This window comes from Thalassophryne amazonica, chromosome 15 (genome assembly GCF_902500255.1).
Source record: "Thalassophryne amazonica chromosome 15, fThaAma1.1, whole genome shotgun sequence".
In the NCBI taxonomy this organism is placed as follows: Eukaryota; Metazoa; Chordata; class Actinopteri; order Batrachoidiformes; family Batrachoididae; genus Thalassophryne; species Thalassophryne amazonica.
Genome location: NC_047117.1, coordinates 10,075,167 through 10,093,961, shown reverse-complemented (window position 1 = coordinate 10,093,961; position 18,795 = coordinate 10,075,167). Strand labels below are relative to the sequence as shown.

Here is an 18,795-nt window from a genome sequence, read left to right as displayed (position 1 = left end):
AGGTCAAGGTTAACCATCTTTGAACTTGTCCAAGGTCTGTGTCCCAAGAATGCTCTGTGTGAATTTGAAGACCCTGGCAGTAATAGGGCTGGAGTTATGCTGAACACAGACGGACGGACAGATGCAAGGCCTTCACAATGCATGCTATAAGAGACTGAGCATAAATGAGCATACATTCGTCATGCACAGGCCCATGTGTACCTTCATGGCTGCGTGCAGGGCTGTGTTCCCATCCTGGCCCTTCAGGTTGGCGTTTGCTCCGTGGGTGAGGAGCACCATCGCTGCCTCAAAGCGGCCCTTCTTGGTCAGAATGTGGAGGGCGCTCTCGCCTGTTTTACTGAGGTAGTTTACCGTACAATCACAATTCAGCAGCATGCGGCACATCTGCCAGACAGACAGCAGGAAGTCGTTAAATGGCGAGGAACACAAAATTTTGCAGCTTGTATGAACGGCTCCCTTCCTCTATGTGATTCACAACAAAGAACCTAACAAACTCACAACTAAAACCTAACAAACCCTGAACTTGGAAAAATCCAACTTCAGCAGGGTATAATGTTTTACATTCTTTAAACTCAGACCAACACTCCTTTGTTGGTTTCTCAGCAAGATTTCTTGGAAAAATGATTGACCTGAGTTTCAGGAGACTTACTGAACAGGTTGTTGAACCAAGCTCAGATTAAACTCAGTTCAATCCCGGGGCAAGTCTTGACTAAAATGGAGGATCCTGCTGAGCTTACGAGTGTGAACAAACAATAATATCCATCCATTTTATATACCTACTTTACTCCAATTAAGGGTCACAAAGGGGCTGGAGCCTATCCCAGCAGTCATAGGGCGTGAGGCGGGGTACACCCTGGACAGGACGCCAGTCTGTCGCAAGGCCACATACAAACACATACACACCTACGGACAATTTTTAAAGTTTCCAATCCACTTAACCTGCATGTCTTTGGATGTGGGAGGAAGCCAGAGCACCCGGAGGAAACCCACACAAATTCCACACAGAAAGGCCACAGGTGGGAATCGAGCCCATGACCTTCTTGTTGTGAGGCAACAGTGTGAACCACTAAACCACTGTGCTGCCACAAACAATAATACAATCATTATTAATCTCTTAACACACCCTTTGATTTAACTGGAGCAAAATCTACACATGTAATACAATGGAGTTCAGTGCAGATGTTGCTGCAAGGTTCCAAACCTCAGCGGTTTTTGCCCAGTGGAGAGGCGTCCCTCCATATACAGGGTCCTCAGCATGGATCTGGTCTGGGTCTGCTTTGAGGAGCTCTTCCACACAGCTGACAGAAAACACAGGAGCATTAATGGTTATGTTTGAATTACTCACATTAGCTGAAGCACAGCATCTCACCATTTAGTACTTCTAAAGCACAAAGAAACAATCTACTACCCCACTTAAAAGGATCCATTTGCTTCATTATATGACTTGAGCACAAAGCCTTAAATTTCTTAAAAGCACCATCTTTGCTTTCTGCAAATACACTCAAATGGCACAGCTTCTCTACAAAACCCAGACCCTCTGATTGTTCAGAGGCTTCATATGACTCACAATTTTACTTGATGCATTTCCCCAAGTAACAAACCCTGAAATTGCAAATATTTCACACAATCTGATCCCAAAGTCAAGAACAGGAGGTCCTATGCCTATACTGTAAAATCCCCTGATCAACAGTGAAGCCGGCTGCCACTGCCATTTTTGGTCCCACTTTGCATTGTGATAACAAAAAGGAGGAATTCTGGCCTGATTTATAACAATAGCAGGTAAAATGCTTGTTTCCTTCTATTATTGCTGACTACACCAGAGTATGAACAAGTCCCATGACATAAGTGCTTGTACCGTCTATGCACTATATCCATGCTTATTGTCACACAAAGTGTGACAATAAGCCCTACCATTATTTAATGCTACGATCTTAAATATGATCAATCTATCTTTGTTAGTTGGCTATGTACCACAGGCTTTTAAGGTGGCAGTAATTAAACCATTACTTAAAAAGCCATCACTTGACCCAGCTATCTTAGCTAATTATAGGCCAATCTCCAACCTTCCTTTTCTCTCAAAAATTCTTGAAAGGGTAGTTGTAAAACAGCTAACTGATCATCTGCAGAGGAATGGTCTATTTGAAGAGTTTCAGTCAGGTTTTAGAATTCATCATAGTACAGAAACAGCATTAGTGAAGGTTACAAATGATCTTCTTATGGCCTCGGACAGTGGACTCATCACTGTGCTTGTTCTGTTAGACCTCAGTGCTGCTTTTGATACTGTTGACCATAAAATTTTATTACAGAGATTAGAGCATGCCATACGTATTAAAGGCACTGCGCTGCGGTGGTTTGAATCATATTTGTCTAATAGATTACAATTTGTTCATGTAAATGGGGAATCTTCTTCACAGACTAAAGTTAATTATGGAGTTCCACAAGGTTCTGTGCTAGGACCAATTTTATTCACTTTATACATGCTTCCCTTAGGCAGTATTATTAGACGGTATTGCTTAAATTTTCATTGTTACGCAGATGACACCCAGCTTTATCTATCCATGAAGCCAGAGGACACACACCAATTAGCTAAACTGCAGGATTGTCTTACAGACATAAAGACATGGATGACCTCTAATTTCCTGCTTTTAAACTCAGATAAAACTGAAGTTATTGTACTTGGCCCCACAAATCTTAGAAACATGGTGTCTAACCAGATCCTTACTCTGGATGGCATTACCCTGACCTCTAGTAATACTGTGAGAAATCTTGGAGTCATTTTTGATCAGGATATGTCATTCAAAGCGCATATTAAACAAATATGTAGGACTGCTTTTTTGCATTTACGCAATATCTCTAAAATCAGAAAGGTCTTGTCTCAGAGTGATGCTGAAAAACTAATTCATGCATTTATTTTCTCTAGGCTGGACTATTGTAATTCATTATTATCAGGTTGTCCTAAAAGTTCCCTAAAAAGCCTTCAGTTAATTAAAAATGCTGCAGCTAGAGTACTGACGGGGACTAGAAGGAGAGAGCATATCTCACCCATATTGGCCTCTCTTCATTGGCTTCCTGTTAATTCTAGAATAGAATTTAAAATTCTTCTTCTTACTTATAAGGTTTTGAATAATCAGGTCCCATCTTATCTTAGGGACCTCATAGTACCATATCACCCCAATAGAGCGCTTCGCTCTCAGACTGCAGGCTTACTTGTAGTTCCTAGGGTTTGTAAGAGTAGAATGGGAGGCAGAGCCTTCAGCTTTCAGGCTCCTCTCCTGTGGAACCAGCTCCCAATTCAGATCAGGGAGACAGACACCCTCTCTACTTTTAAGATTAGGCTTAAAACTTTCCTTTTTGCTAAAGCTTATAGTTAGGGCTGGATCAGGTGACCCTGAACCATCCCTTAGTTATGCTGCTATAGATTTAGACTGCTGGGGGGTTCCCATGATGCACTGAGTGTTTCTCTTTTTGCTCTGTATGCACCACTCTGCATTTAATCATTAGTGATCGATCTCTGCTCCCCTCCACAGCATGTCTTTTTCCTGGTTCTCTCCCTCAGCCCCAACCAGTCCCAGCAGAAGACTGCCCCTTCTTGAGCCTGGTTCTGCTGGAGGTTTCTTCCTGTTAAAAGGGAGTTTTTCCTTCCCACTGTAGCCAAGTGCTTGCTCACAGGGGGTCGTTTTGACCGTTGGGGTTTTACATAATTATTGTATGGTCTTGCCTTACAATATAAAGCGCCTTGGGGCAACTGTTTGTTGTGATTTGGCGCTATATAAAAAAAACTGATTGATTGACTTTGTCACAAAGCTAAAATATACGTATTAACATCTCACACCTGAGTCCTGTTGAAGAGCGTGAAATCTGTTGCATGCTATGACTTTATACTGCAGAAGATAATGAGGAGGCTTCTACTCCCAGAACAGTAAGTTTCTACCACTGCAAGTTTTAACAACATGTCCACAGTCACCTGCCATCACACTGCTCCTCTCTTTGCTCAGGGGGCTGTACACCTCCCCCTATACTCATGATTACTCCCCACTGTGAACAAAATCCATCCTCTCAGTGCTCATTCTGCTCATATGCCCTGGCTTTTGCTAAATACAGCATTAACCCTTATCCACACAAATTACATCTGATTATTCATGTTTTGTGGATCATGATTTGTCCTCCTGACATCACAAACTTTGACAGGTTTCAAACTTTGCAGATTGCTTACAGTGTTCTAAAATGCTACTTTGCCACAGAATACACCCATTTTCTTCCCTCGATTGGGTATCCAATTTTTTTGTGCCAAACGCATATACAAATCAGGTATCATACCAGCAATGGGTGCTCTGCTTTAGAGATCTATTGATATGGCAGCAGTCTCAGGGGGAGGGATCGCCCCAGAAATTTAGAGTATGATGATGCTGTACCTCTGGGTAGTGTGCAAATCACCCGATGCACTGCATTGAAAAAAAATTATGAGCAATCTTAAAATTATAGATTTATTTTTGTCACATTACTTTTCGTCACAATGCTTTAAGCTTTATTCTGATAATAGCAGAAAGTCTTTAATTTTTGGAATCACAAATATGGGTGGCACGGTGGCTTAGTGGTTAGCACTGGGTCAGGTCAGGGGATCACTTCCCACCTTTTCTTGTTGTCAATAACATTCTCTTTGCTTATGCAAAATCTGAGACTAAATTAACACCAAGGAATCCCCTCTCTGCCAAAGGTCAGCAGAGCACTGAGCGTCTTCCTCTTCAGGCAATTACAGCGATGGGTCTATTTTTTCTGTGTTGGAGGAAAACCAACTAATGCAATGCAGGTCTTGCACTGTGAAGATAGAACAAGATGCAGGAGATTTCACAGAACAATGGTGCCAGGTAAAGCAACGCCACAAGGCTTGAAACCAGTGGAATTTTTATTAAGTTATCAAAACTCACTGGGGAAAATAAGAAACACCCTGATTCTGAAAACAAGTATGATGGCACAACACCATTGCTCCAATATTTCAGAAGAGCCATGGAAATGTACATAAAAATGTTTATAAACTTAATTCTGAAAGATGTGAAATTCATCAGTTCTTTGAGGCAAAAACGCTCAAGTTTGCTTGGTTGTTCCGACCTACAAAGATAACAGAACAAGCCAGGTGTGACTGAAAAGTTTTTGTGTCTGACCCAGAAAAATAAAAAAAAGGATTTCTTTTGCTTCAAAAATTCACACATTCTTGAGAAATGTTGGTTTCTCATAATGCAAAAGATGGAGAACCAAGCCCTCTTGTTTCTGGGTCAGGCTCAAAACTTTTCAATTGAGCCTCGTAAATGCTACATTAGACTGAAAGCAATTGGTGGCAGAAAACGGCTCCAAGAGCTAAATACTCATCCACTCACGCCTTCGCGTTGTACTTCATGGCAGTGTGAACGGGGTAGCTGAAGCCTCCAATAATGTCACACCTAGCCCCGCCCCCCAGGAGTGCTTTGACTCCCTCTACTTGGCCCAAACGACAGGCCACGTGGAGTGCCGTTTCCCCGTTGTTGTTGAGCTCATTCATCCCAGTGCACATCCGCGAGCACAGGATCTAGACGGGAGTAAAAGAGGAGATGCCACATCGATGAGAGGAGTAGAAATGATATGGGTGACACGACAGCTCAGAAACAGAGACGTCAGCCACCAGACTGAACTTTGGTGCATATAACATGACCGACTGCTGCGTCTCACCTGGATGAGGGCAGAAGACTCCTGCATGGCGGCGTAGTGCATCGGTGTGTCTCCATTGACGTCTTTGACATTGGTGTGAGCCTGGCTCTTCTCCAACAGCTCCTTCATGCATACCAGATCACCTCGATCACACGCCAGGTGCAGTGGCGTCTGACCAGACGCATCTCGATTATTGATCTGACTGGATTTACAAACATATGAGTTGTTACGTTTTGGTGAAAAGCAACATGGAAAATTCCTCCTGCACTCAGAGTCGTGCTCATCTGGATGTTTTACAGCATAAACTTTTATATAAGCAAAAGTATATCAAAGTGATGTGGGCTAATTTCTTCATTGGTAGTTATTGATCTCAAATCATAATTAAACACCAAAACCATTAATTTGGTAAAACATGAGAGATGGACAACAGAGTCCCTTTATGTTTGTAGAACAGCTCAAGTGGAAAAGTCACATTTTGTTTCTTGTTTGTGCATTCAAATACCTTAGAGATCAGAATGGACTGTCAAACTATGAGACGAGACTTCAACAATTAATTTAACAAATACGTCTACCAGTGTGTGTGTATATATATACACATATATACATACATATACACATATATACACATATATATATATATATATATATATATATATATATATATATATATATACACATACACACACACACACACACGGTCTATTAGAAAAGTATCGGACCTTTTTATTTTTTGCAAAAACCTGATGGATTTGAATCACGTGTGCTTGCATGAGCAAACCTTGAACCTTCGTGCGCATGCGTGAACTTTTTCATGCGTGTCGATTGCATCATTTCCTGGTAAGCAGCCATTGTGTGAGGACATGTGTTGTGCGTGCGGTGGATTTTCATTTCAAGAAAAAGATATAATGACTGGAGCAGCGCTACTGCATCAGATTTTACCAGAAACTGGGCGACAGGACGTCAGCGCCTGTTGCAGGCTCGCTGGTGGCTGACTAGTCCAATGCAGGACAGACAGACCCGGCCACAGCGGCTGCAAGGGAAGGTCTTATCAGGGTTGTGTGGTGTTGACCTCACGGTTCTTTCTTCTTCTTCTCTTTTCTTCGATGCCATCGCTGCGTGAACTTTCGAAGGAGGAGACTGCTTGGTTGACACGATGTCTCCAGGCGTCCCGGTCAGCAGCAATAGAGGGCCACTGGCGGTGGTTGATCCAACAGGCGGCGAGGGTCTTTTTTTTTTTAGGCAGTCTTTGTAGCGCTTCTTTGGAGCCCCTACGTTCCGGTGGCCACTGGACAGCTCTCCATACATTGCAATCTTGGGTAGGTGGGTCTTCATTGGCTTCCTGTTAATTCTAGAATAGAATTTAAAATTCTTCTTCTTACTTATGAGGTTTTGAATAATCAGGTCCCATCTTATCTTAGGGACCTCTTAGTACCATATCACCCCAACAGAGCGCTTCGCTCTCAGACTGCAGGCTTACTTGTAGTTCCTAGGGTTTTTAAGAGTAGAATGGGAGCGATTGATCTCTGCTGTCTTCCACAGCATGTCTTTTTCCTGATTCTCTCCCCTCAGCCCCAACCAGTCCCAGCAGAAGACTGCCCCTCCCTGAGCCTGGTTGAAGGGAGTGCAGTTTGCAGCAGAAACGAGGTGTTTCGGCGCTGAAATGAAACAGCACTACTGCTAGCTAAACAACGAGCGGCGCGCTGCTGCTAGCTAAACAGCAACAAACTTTTTTTCTCCCATCAAGTTCTTATTCTCTTCATCCGATTCTGTGCCATTTTACACAATCTGGATTACAATACAGGACTAGAGCACCTGGAGGATTACACTGACGAATATTTCAACAAACTCTGCATCATGGGACGTACTCAAAAGGCTAAAAAAACCACACATGGTAGAATCCGCTTCATCATTATCTGATCTTTCACCTCAGTGTTCTCCTGCTAAACCATCGGACAGCCCAGAAATGACGAACCTTTTACTATCTATAAAGGAGCGATTATCTTCTCTGGACTCAAGAGTCGCGCTGACTGAACTCCTGCATAAAGAATTCCAAGAACTTCGCCGCAGTTTAGAATACAGTCAACATCAAATCGAATCTCTCACTAAGGAAAACGCATCACTACAAAACACAGTCACCTCGCTCACAAACCAACTCTCCACTGTTTCAACCCAGCTCGCCACTCTCATGACCGAAAATAAAACTATGAATGAAACTGTCCTGGATCTACAAGCACGCAGTATGAGGGACAACTTGATTTTCACGGGCATTCAGGACCCACACATCGACGACCCCGAAAAACTGGCAAAAGACTTCTTGATTAAAGAACTCAAACTCCCACTAGATACTGTCAACAACATCATTTTCCACCGTGTGCACCGTTTAGGACGCAAGCTCCCCAACTCCACCCGACCCCGGCCCATTATCGTGAAGTTTCAACATTTCAAACAAAAAGAATTAGTCCAAAGGCAAGGCAGACAGCTGAAAGGGACCAATTACGGACTTAATGACCAATACCCGCAAGAGATCATTCGCAGACGCAAGCAGTTATTTCCCATACGCAAGGACATGATGAAGCAAGGTAAAAAAGCAGTCATCACAGTTGACAAATTGTACATTGACAGACAACTGTTTAGAGACAAAAACATTACACCCTGGCTTTACTAACATTACCACCTGTGTTTTCTTTCGTACTCTTTCTACCCAGAAGCTAAATCTATTTGCACCGCGCTTATCACACTGTATATACCATGCACCTATCTCATTCACGTTCACGTTATTGTATGTCTGTGGATGTCTCCATTTTTTTTTCTCCCTTTTCTCCCCTTCTCAACATTTATTGCGCTCCAAACCACACATGCACATACATCACAGTCTCATTCTTACACACACGCTTGCAGACCTAGTCACACACATAGCATTCCAGATTACCATAAAAATAACAAATTATGCATCTTAAATTTGTAACATGGAACATTCGGGGGGTTGGCTCTCCGGCAAAGAAAATTAAAGTTCTAAATTATTTATACAGCATTCATTCAGACATCTGTCTCTTACAAGAAACACACCTCACCCATTCAAATCAACATAGTTTAAAAAACTCACAATTTACCAATTCCTTTTCTTCTCTATATAATTCAAAACAAAGAGGAGTATGTATCCTACTAAATAAAAAAAAATTCATTAGTCTTAACACAACAATTACAGATCCAGAATGGCGTTTTATTATCATCAACATTTCCATTAACAATAACCCAATCACAATTGTCAACATTTATGGTCCGAATTCCGATGATCCTTCCTTCTTTCATAATCTATTTTTATCTATTTCTAATTATTCTCACTGCCCAGTAATTGTAGGAGGTGACTTCAATACAGTCATTAACCCATCAATAGACAGATCAAAAACCTCAAATAAACCTTGGCATTCTACTATAACCATACAGCAGTTCATGAGTGATTTTGGTCTTGGTGATGGTTGGAGGCTTCAACACCCAAATGCCTGTGAATATACATTTTTTTCATCAGTTCACCAATCTTACTCTTGTATTGATTTATTTTTAACAAGCAACTCAATCATACCCAATATTTCCGAATCTCAAATATATCCAATCACCATCAGTGACCACTCCCCTGTAATATTCACTTGGAACTTGCCTGCTTTTCAGAAATGCTCTAGCAAATGACGTTTTAACACATCTCTTTTACAGGACTCAGAGTTCGACAGTTACTTTAAGAGAGAGTGGACATCTTTCCTTGAAATAAATGACTCCCCAAAGTCTTCACCAACAATACTCTGGGAAACTTGGAAAGCCGTTCTGTGAGGTAAAATAATATCATTCTCTGCCTATAAAAAGAAAGTAGAAAAGGAAAAACAAACACAGCTAGAAATGAAAATTAAAGAATTGGAGACAATTAACGCAACAAAACCAACTGAAATTATACACCGAGAAGTCAGAAAAAAATAAACTTTTGCTAAATGAAATAATTAAAACAAAATCTATTCCTTATTCATAGACTGAGACAAGAATCATTCCACCATAGCAATAAATCCGGCAAATACCTAGCAAACCAAATAAAAAGAAATAAAGAAAAAACAACAATAAATTCCATCATGAGCTCAGCAGGGGAGCCAACCAGTGCTCCACAAGAAATAAATAAAATATTCCAAGACTATTACACAAATTTGTAAGCCTCTGATTTGAACCCAAGTCAAGAAGACATAAATCAATTTCTCAACAACATTCATTTACCAAAGCTTAACATAGAACAAACAAATGCATTAGAATTATCAATTTCATTGATAATATCTAATAATAATATGAGATATATTATATTATATATGAGATAAACTGTCCAATATGCCAAGTCAACAAAAACAGTACTGTCACCAAAAGTCCATGGCTAACAAAAGGTCTACAAAATGCTTGTAAAAAGAAGAATACATTATACAGACAATTTGTTAGACTAAAGACAAAAGAATCTGAACATAGATATAAATTATATAAAAACAAACTAACTAATATAATCAGAGCCAGCAAGAAATTATATTATACCAATCTATTAAATAATAATAAAAATGACAAAGAGAATCTGGGAAATTCTTAACACTATAATCAAAAATAAGGTAAGAGGTCATTCTTATCCAAATTATTTTATTGATAAGAACAAGGACATCTATAATATGTATAACATAGTTAATGGTTTTAATAACTTCTTTGTTAATATTGGACCTGACATGGCAGCAAAAATTCCCGATGGTTGTAACAAGGAGCAGGAATCACTCATAAAAATCAATCCAAACACAATGTTTCTCTCCAGTGTTAGTGAAGCCGAAATAATAGATATTGTTAATAAATGTAAAAATAAAAATTCAACTGACTGTTATGACATCGATATGAAGCTAGTAAAAATCAAAAGCATATCAAAACCCCTGACTCATATGTAACTTGTCATTTCAAACTGGGACATTCCCGATCAAAATGAAGATGGCAAAAGTTATTCCACTATACAAAAATGGAAATAAACATATCTTCACAAACTACAGACCGGTCTCTCTACTTCCACAATTTTCCAAAATTTTAGAAAAGCTTTTTAACAACAGGTTAGGATCCTTTATAGAAAAATATAACAATTAACGAATGTCAATATGGGTTTAGGTCTGGTAGGTCAACTTCACTTACAATAATTGAAGCAATAGAAGAGATTACAAACACCTTAGATAGTAAAAGCTATATAGTTGGAATATTCATTGATTTAAAGAAAGCGTTTGACACAATCACTCAATTCTACTCAATAAAATGGAAAGATATGGTATCAGGGGAGCGGCTTGGAACTGGATTCAAAGCTATTTAACGGAGAGACATCAGTTTGTGCAGATGGGTGCATTTAAATCTGGATGTTTGGGCATCCCTTGTGGGGTCCCACAGGGATCCATACTGGGTCCACATTTTTTTAATCTTTATATAAATGACATATTTAATGTGTCACAATTATTCAAATTATTATTATTTGCAGATGATACCAATATATTCTATTCCAGTGATAACTATAGCAAACTTATTAATGTGGTAAATAGTGAATTAATTAAGCTGAAAACTTGGTTGAATATTAATAAATTATCCCTAAATATAAAAAAAGACTAAAGTCATGTTTTTTGGAAATCATAATGTCAATTCTAATTTACCAATAAATATAGACGGTGTCGAAATAGATAAAGTGTCAGAAGTCAAATTTTTAGGGATAACCATCGATAGTAAATTAAGCTGGAAGTCTCATATCAGCCACATACATAAAAAAAGTTTCCAAGAATGTCTCTATTATGTACAAAGCAAAATATTTTCTGGATCATAATGCATTATATTTATTGTATTGTTCTTTAATCTCTCCTTACTTACTACAACATATTGTATAGAAATCTGGGGTAACAATTACAAAAGTTTGCTACATCCCCTCTGTATAATCCAAAAGCGGGCAATAAGAATCATCTATAAAGGTAGGATATCTTGATCACACAAATAGTCTATTTTTGCAATCCAAATTGCTGAAAATGCCAGATCTGGTTAATTTTCACACTGCACAATTATTATATAAAGCCAGTAAAAACTCATTACCCAGTAATATTCTGAGTCTCTTCACCCAGAGAGAACGAAGCTATAACTTGAGGGGATGTGGTAACTTTAAAGTCAAGGCAGTGAGAACTACCAGGAAAAGTTTCTGTGTGTCCGTGTGTGGCATTAAGCTGTGGAATAGTTTGGCACCTCAGCTCAAGCGATGTCCTAACATCCATCAATTCAAAAAAAAGATACAAAGAAATGGTTCTGTTGAAATACATGAATGAGGAGAGAGGTGCGTGATCGTCACGTCTTTTTAGTTTATTTCTAGTTAATTTACCTTTGCTTTTTTGCCTTGTCAGCAATAGAAGAGGTCTCGCTAGGACACACAAACTTTCATAAAATACCTGGAATTATCCTGTACATCAATTTAATTATATATATATATATATATATATATATATATATATATATATATATATATATATATATATATATATATATATATATATATATATCATAGCCATAATTGTAAACAATATTATAAAAAAAAAATGATAATAAAATCTTACTATATGTTTGTTAATATAATAGATGTTAACATATTTGCATAATACCTGTTATTACCGGTGTCGTAACCATGGTCAAAAGTATTATTTTTATACATCATGATCCTGTAGCTGAAATGCTAGAAGTATGGTGATGATGGTAATAACTTAGAGAGAGGGGGAAACATGTATATATATATATGTATGTGTGTGTGTATGTATAATATGTATGTATATGTGGGTGTGTATGTATGTATATGTATGTATAAGTCGCACCGGAGTATAAGTCGCACCAGCCATTTTATCCATTATAAAGAAAAATAAACCATAAATAAGTCGCACCGGAGTATAAGTCGCACCAGCCACTTTATCATTATAAAGAAAAATAAACCATAAATTAGTTGCACTGGACTATAAGTCCCATGGACATACAGGTATGTTAACATGAAAAGTTCAGATGATAATATTGTGACGGCTACCGTTTTCAGATGCATATTTCACCAGTCGTAACTTACAATCTGCAGAGTATGATTTTCTTTTTGGTGGCATTTTTTCGGGCCTTCTCCGTTGTCTTGTTAAGTTATCAGTAACGTTGAAATTTTTATTTTTCTATGGTAGTCAGAAGTCGCAGGAACAGTCACACAAGCCTTGAGTGCCCTCTCGTGAGCTGCATTTTACCTACAGATGTTTGTATTTTGCGGACCACATTGCGAGCCGAACCATGCAGCACCTACCTGCGCAGCTCATGACCACCCAGCGTTGTCGATCCAGCTCCTTCCAAGTGGAGACGCTAATCCTCCGCCGTCGCCCAGTGCTCCCATGCAGCTCTCAGCGTCAACTCTGCTCACACTGATATCCAAGGGTTGAAGCTGTTTTGTTAGCCGTCCCGGAATAAACACCATGTTCGTCTGCTTCAAACGCTATTCACAATCTTCGACGCCAGCTCCTTCCAAGTGCACACACTAATCCTCCGCCGTCGCTCACCCGGTGCTCCCACGCAGCTCTCAGCGTCAACTTAAACACTCTGCTCACACTGATATCCAAGGGTTGAAGCTGTTTTGTTAGCCGTCCCGGAATAAACACCATGTTCGTCTGCTTCACACGCTGTGGGTGAGGTGAGGAATACGCGTCCAACGTTCTGTTCTCTGATTGGTTATCGCGACCAGCGTGACTTATAGGACGGCCGCCATACTACAGTGTCCATGATGCATTGCATTTCCTTTTCTGGTGGCCATTTTAAAACATAGATCGACTCTGTCACGTAAAATTGTTTTGTTACAGTAAATTAATTGAGATCCTACCGGTATATTTTTCATTTATAAGTCGCACCGGAGTATAGGTCGCACCCCCGGCCAAAACATGTAAAAAAGTGCGACTTATAGTCCGGAAAATACGGTATGTATATTTATGTTTACATTTATATAAATATGTACATATGCAAGTTTATTGATACATAAAAAGACTTCCTTTTCTTTCCTCCTTGTTTCCCCCTCTTACATCATTTACATCATTATCACCAGATCAGGGTCGGCAAGTGGGGGTCTGTTGCTCAAAGGTCTCCCCCTTCTGCCAGCAGACTCCAAAACCTTGTCTTTTAATGCAGAGCCTAGGACATTCAGCAAAGGGTGGACCTGTGTCAGGGGGCGACCCCTCTCTGGCAGCAGGTTTACAAAATACTTTGCATCTTTTAATGCACCACACACATGACAAATGGGGAAGGAGGGGAAGGGGGAAAAAAAAGAAAAAGAAAATAATAATAATAAATTAATAAAAAAAAAGTTAAGGTAATTAAATTAATAAAATAAAACGAATATAGCATAATTGTGTGTGTGTGTATATATATATATATATAGATATATATATAGAGAGAGAGAGAGAGAGAGAGAGAGAGAGAGAGAGAGAGAGAGAGAGAGAGAGAGAGAGAGAATTACCATCGACACACACAAGAATAGTCCTTTTAAATAGTCATTTTCTGAGTAAATGTGGGGAATTTATTGACATATGAAAATGGCTTAAGGACTGACACCAGCAATATCAATAGCAATTTAAAAAAAAAAATGGTAGTAATAATAATAATAATAATAATAGAAAAAAAATAATTTTTTTGATTGACAATAATTATTGTCATTATTACTGTGTATTATGGTGGGAATTGTTTTTATCATCATTATTATTATAGATACTCATCACTAATATATGATATCAGTTACATAGTAATAAAAAAAGGAATATTGGTCACACTCAGTCGTAATAACGTATGGGTATTTGGGGGTGGGATTAAATAAGTTCGTCTTCATCCCACCCCTTTTCGGGTTAAGTGCACGGGTATGTATGCGTGTATGTTTGTATCTCCTGTTCTTTTCAACCCAATGTGGGTAAATGTAGATGTCAAAGAAATGCTTATTTTTTAAAACTCAAAATAAATGATCAATCAGTCAATATGTATGTATACATGTGTGCGTGTATATATATATGTAGTGTATATGTATATAGGTATATATGTGAGTGTGTATATATGTATATGTGTGTGTATGTATGTACGTATACAGGTATATATGCATGGCCCAAGCAGAGGGTCACCCCCTAGAGCCTGGTCTGCTTGAGGTTTCTTCCTAAGAGGGAGTTTTTCCTCACCACAGTTGCCTAGTGCTTGCTCTGGGGGTCGGCAGGGTTAATATGGAGTGACTTGGGCCAAGTTTGCTGTGATTTGGCGCTTTATACATAACATACTTATACATGAATTGAAATGTAATTGAATATTGAAGTGTATGTCTGTGTTGATATGTAGTGTGTTGTGAATTTGTGTATATGTTGTTATGACTGTTATAATTGTTGGACTCATTCTAGCAGGGGTGGGCGTTGATAAGCTTTGCTTCTGCCCACACCCTTTCGGACTCACAGGCTTGTTTATATAACATTCATATTATTGGTATGTTTCTGTTCTTTCGGATTTGTGTGTGTGCCGAATAAATCCATTCATTCATTCATTTCAGAAAAAGAACTTTACTCCGCTCTTAACTTAATGCCCAGCAATAAAGTACCAGGACCTGATGGCTTCCCTGCTGAGTTCTACAAACACTTTTGGTCAATCTTATCTCCATTATTTATGAGAACAATAGACGAAATAAAACAAAATCTCAAATTCCCAACACACATGAACACAGCTCTCATATCACTTCTCCCCAAACCCAATAAAGACCCCACCCTGGCATCAAATTATCGCCCAATTTCACTCATCAATGTAGATCTCAAAATCATCAGTAAAGCTCTAGCCCTCAGAATTGAAAAAGTCCTACCATATATTATTCACCCTGACCAAACAGGCTTTATCAAAGGAAGACAATCATCCAGCAATACCCGCAGATTATACAACCTAATGCATTACTCATTAGTACAACAAAAAGACACACTCATAGTTAGCCTGGATGCTGAAAAGGCATTTGACAGGGTTAACTGGAATTTTTTACTCACTACGCTGCAAAGGTTTGGCTTTGGGGACTCATTTATGAATTGGATCAAGATTTTCTACACATCACCATCAGCCACAGTCACTACTAATGGACTAACATCACAACGTTTCACATTGCACAGGGGGACTAGGCAGGGATGTCCACTCTCTCCATCATTATTTAACATCTTTATTGAGCCCCTGGCAGCAGCAATCCGTCAGAACCCACTCATCAAAGGTATTGAAACAACCCAAAGTCATAAAATATCATTATATGCAGATTATATTTTACTTTTAATTCAAAATCCACAAATCTCTCCACAAGAAGTAATTACAACAATTCAGTCATTTTCCCAAATCTCTGATTATGCAATAAATCATCCATTCTCCCACTTAACAGTTATCGGGATGTGGTAATCCAGCAGTCACCCATTCCCTTATGCACAGATCACATCACTTATCTAGGAGTGAAGATATCCTCCAGGCTGTCAGAGCTGAGCGCTCTCAACTTTACACCATTACTGACAACAATAGAAGATGACTTACTCTGCTGGCATAACTTACCACTTACCATAATTGGCAGAATAGCAGTCGGAAAAATGAATATATTACCTAAATTAAACTATTTATTTCCAATGATTCCAATCAATCCCAAACCCACCTGGTTCAAAAAATTAGATTCAATCATTTCCCATTTCTATTGGAAAAACAAACCACCAAGAATAAAACTAACTACTCTGCAAAAAAATAAATTTCAAGGAGGTCTAGAAGCACCAAACTTTCAATTATACTCCCTGGCAAACCAGCTACAATACATATATAAATGGACACACCCTACCCAATCTGATATCATCTGGCTAGACTTGGAACAAACTCTGTGCAAAGACAAACATATCAGACATTCCTTTTATTACAAAGTCCATTAAACACCATACATGTTTCAGCGCAGTCATAATAGCCTCCACCGTGACAGCCTGGTGGAAATTCCACCAAATCACTAATTCCACTCTTGCCCCATCTAACTTCACTCCGCTGTGGAATAACCCGGACTTTGTAAATAATAAAAAATCACTTAACTTTAACATGTGGGCTGAAAAGGGTATCACTCACATTAACCATATCTTCAATTCCAATGAACTTTTACAATTTCCACTCCTGATCCATAGGTTTGGCATCGGGATCAATCAGTTCCTGAAATACCTGCAATTAAAATCAATTCTACAAACAAAAATACATTTCAGATCATCAAATCTACAACTATCACCTGTAATATCACAATTAATTTATCTTCATCCAAAAAATTACTCTCCAAAATATACAAAATTATTTTAAAACCTCTTCGAGAAATATCTCTGCCGACATCCAAATGGGAAAATGACTTGTCAATTTCTCCCGATGCCAACTTTTGGAATCACATCTGTAAAAATATTTATTTTATGACTAATAATGCAAATTTACAATTGATACAATACAAAACACTGCATAGAACACATTACATGGGGGAAAGGTTATCAAAAATGGGACTCACATCAGAAATTTGCATGCACTGCACAGAGAACTGCACAGACACATACATTCATGCGACATGGCACTGCACCCCCATCAGACACTTCTGGGAACAGGTTACACAGACACTTTCATCCTTGCTAGACTGCCACATCCCATTATCTCCTGCACTCTGCTTGCTAGGGGACACTTCAGTAATTACCAAAAAAACTATAGATTTCAAACTGGTTCTCATAGCTCTAACCATCGCCAAGAAAACTAACCTCATGAACTGGAAGACACGAAACCGTATAAACATCAATTATTGGAGAAATCTTCTCACAGATTTCATCACAATGCAATATTCTTCACCTCCCTACAATGACTCAGCAGAATCCCAACCCTCCCACTCAACATTAACTGACCTGGTATTGTTTTAGTTTCCTTTTGGAGAGGAGGGAAGAAGAAAGAAAAGGAAGGAGGGAAGGAAGGAGAAAGGAAAGGGAAGGAAATGAGAGGGGAAGGGAAAGGAAAAGAAAAAGGAAAAAAAGGGAGGGGAAGGAAGAGAGAGAGAGGAAAAAAAAAAATCAAAACCACGTCACTCTTGACAGCACACTCGCCTCTACCCCCCTCACAGAGCCCACTGGCATCTGGTCAATATTAATAACTTTTCTCTCATAACCTCACACCAGTTGTATGTGTGTGTATATGTATATACATATGTATACAATTTTTTTTTTATTTTAGGCTATTTATATATTAATTATTGACAATAATATAATTATTGATATTATTATAATTATTTTTATATGATATGTGTGTATGTGTATATGTATATATGTTTGGGTATATAATTAAAAAAATTTAGGCTATTTATGTATTCATTATTGATGGTAATATAATAATTATTGATATTATTAGAATTGTTTTCATATGATATATGACATGATATGTGTGTGTATATGTATGCATGCGATTTTATGATTTCTTATATGATTAACGGCTGCATGAAATACTAATAGTGACAACAACACAAGGACAGGTTGAATTAATATATATATTTAATATATATACATTAAAGATAATTAAAAATAAAACACTGCACATTCAAGGATCCTGTCCATTCTAACCCTACATTTATGTCTGTGTTTTTAATGCACTACATTCCACAATGTTTTTAATGCACCATACAAGATGAGACCCACACACAGACAAAAAAAAAAAAAGAATGGGTCAGATACAACGCAATAATCAATGTCACACTATTTTGAAAGGTTGTTTAATCATTGTTGTTGTTGCTGTGGTATGGATTGATGTTGTTATGATTATTGCTATTAATATACACAGATGTGTTTTGTAGACGTGTGTGCATGTGGGTATGTATGTATGTGTATATATGTATGCATATGTATATATACCTCCTTGTGTATCATGTCTGTATTGTTTTATGTTATATGGTTATTATCCCCATGCATTTATTTCTTTATATTACCGTTGTTGCCAGTGCTCGTTAATGCCTGTCTTGTTTTATGTTGTCATGTTGTCTTTGTCTTCTAATAAAGAAGAAAAAAAAAAAAAAAAAGA

The 18,795-nt window shown here is 38.4% G+C and overlaps 1 protein-coding gene across 2 annotated transcripts in view; it reads right to left on the bottom strand.

The window, feature by feature from the left end:
• pla2g6 (phospholipase A2, group VI (cytosolic, calcium-independent)) overlaps positions 1 to 18,795 on the bottom strand; it is a 57,953-nt gene that overhangs the window by 30,537 nt on the left and 8,621 nt on the right. For both annotated transcript variants that reach the window (XM_034187959.1, XM_034187960.1), the window contains exons 4-7: positions 5,701 to 5,881; positions 5,373 to 5,560; positions 1,202 to 1,298; positions 202 to 384 (exon numbers count right to left, since the gene is read on the bottom strand). In XM_034187959.1, the coding sequence (XP_034043850.1) occupies positions 202 to 384; positions 1,202 to 1,298; positions 5,373 to 5,560; positions 5,701 to 5,881 (649 nt within the window). The remainder of the gene's footprint in view (positions 1 to 201; positions 385 to 1,201; positions 1,299 to 5,372; positions 5,561 to 5,700; positions 5,882 to 18,795) is intronic.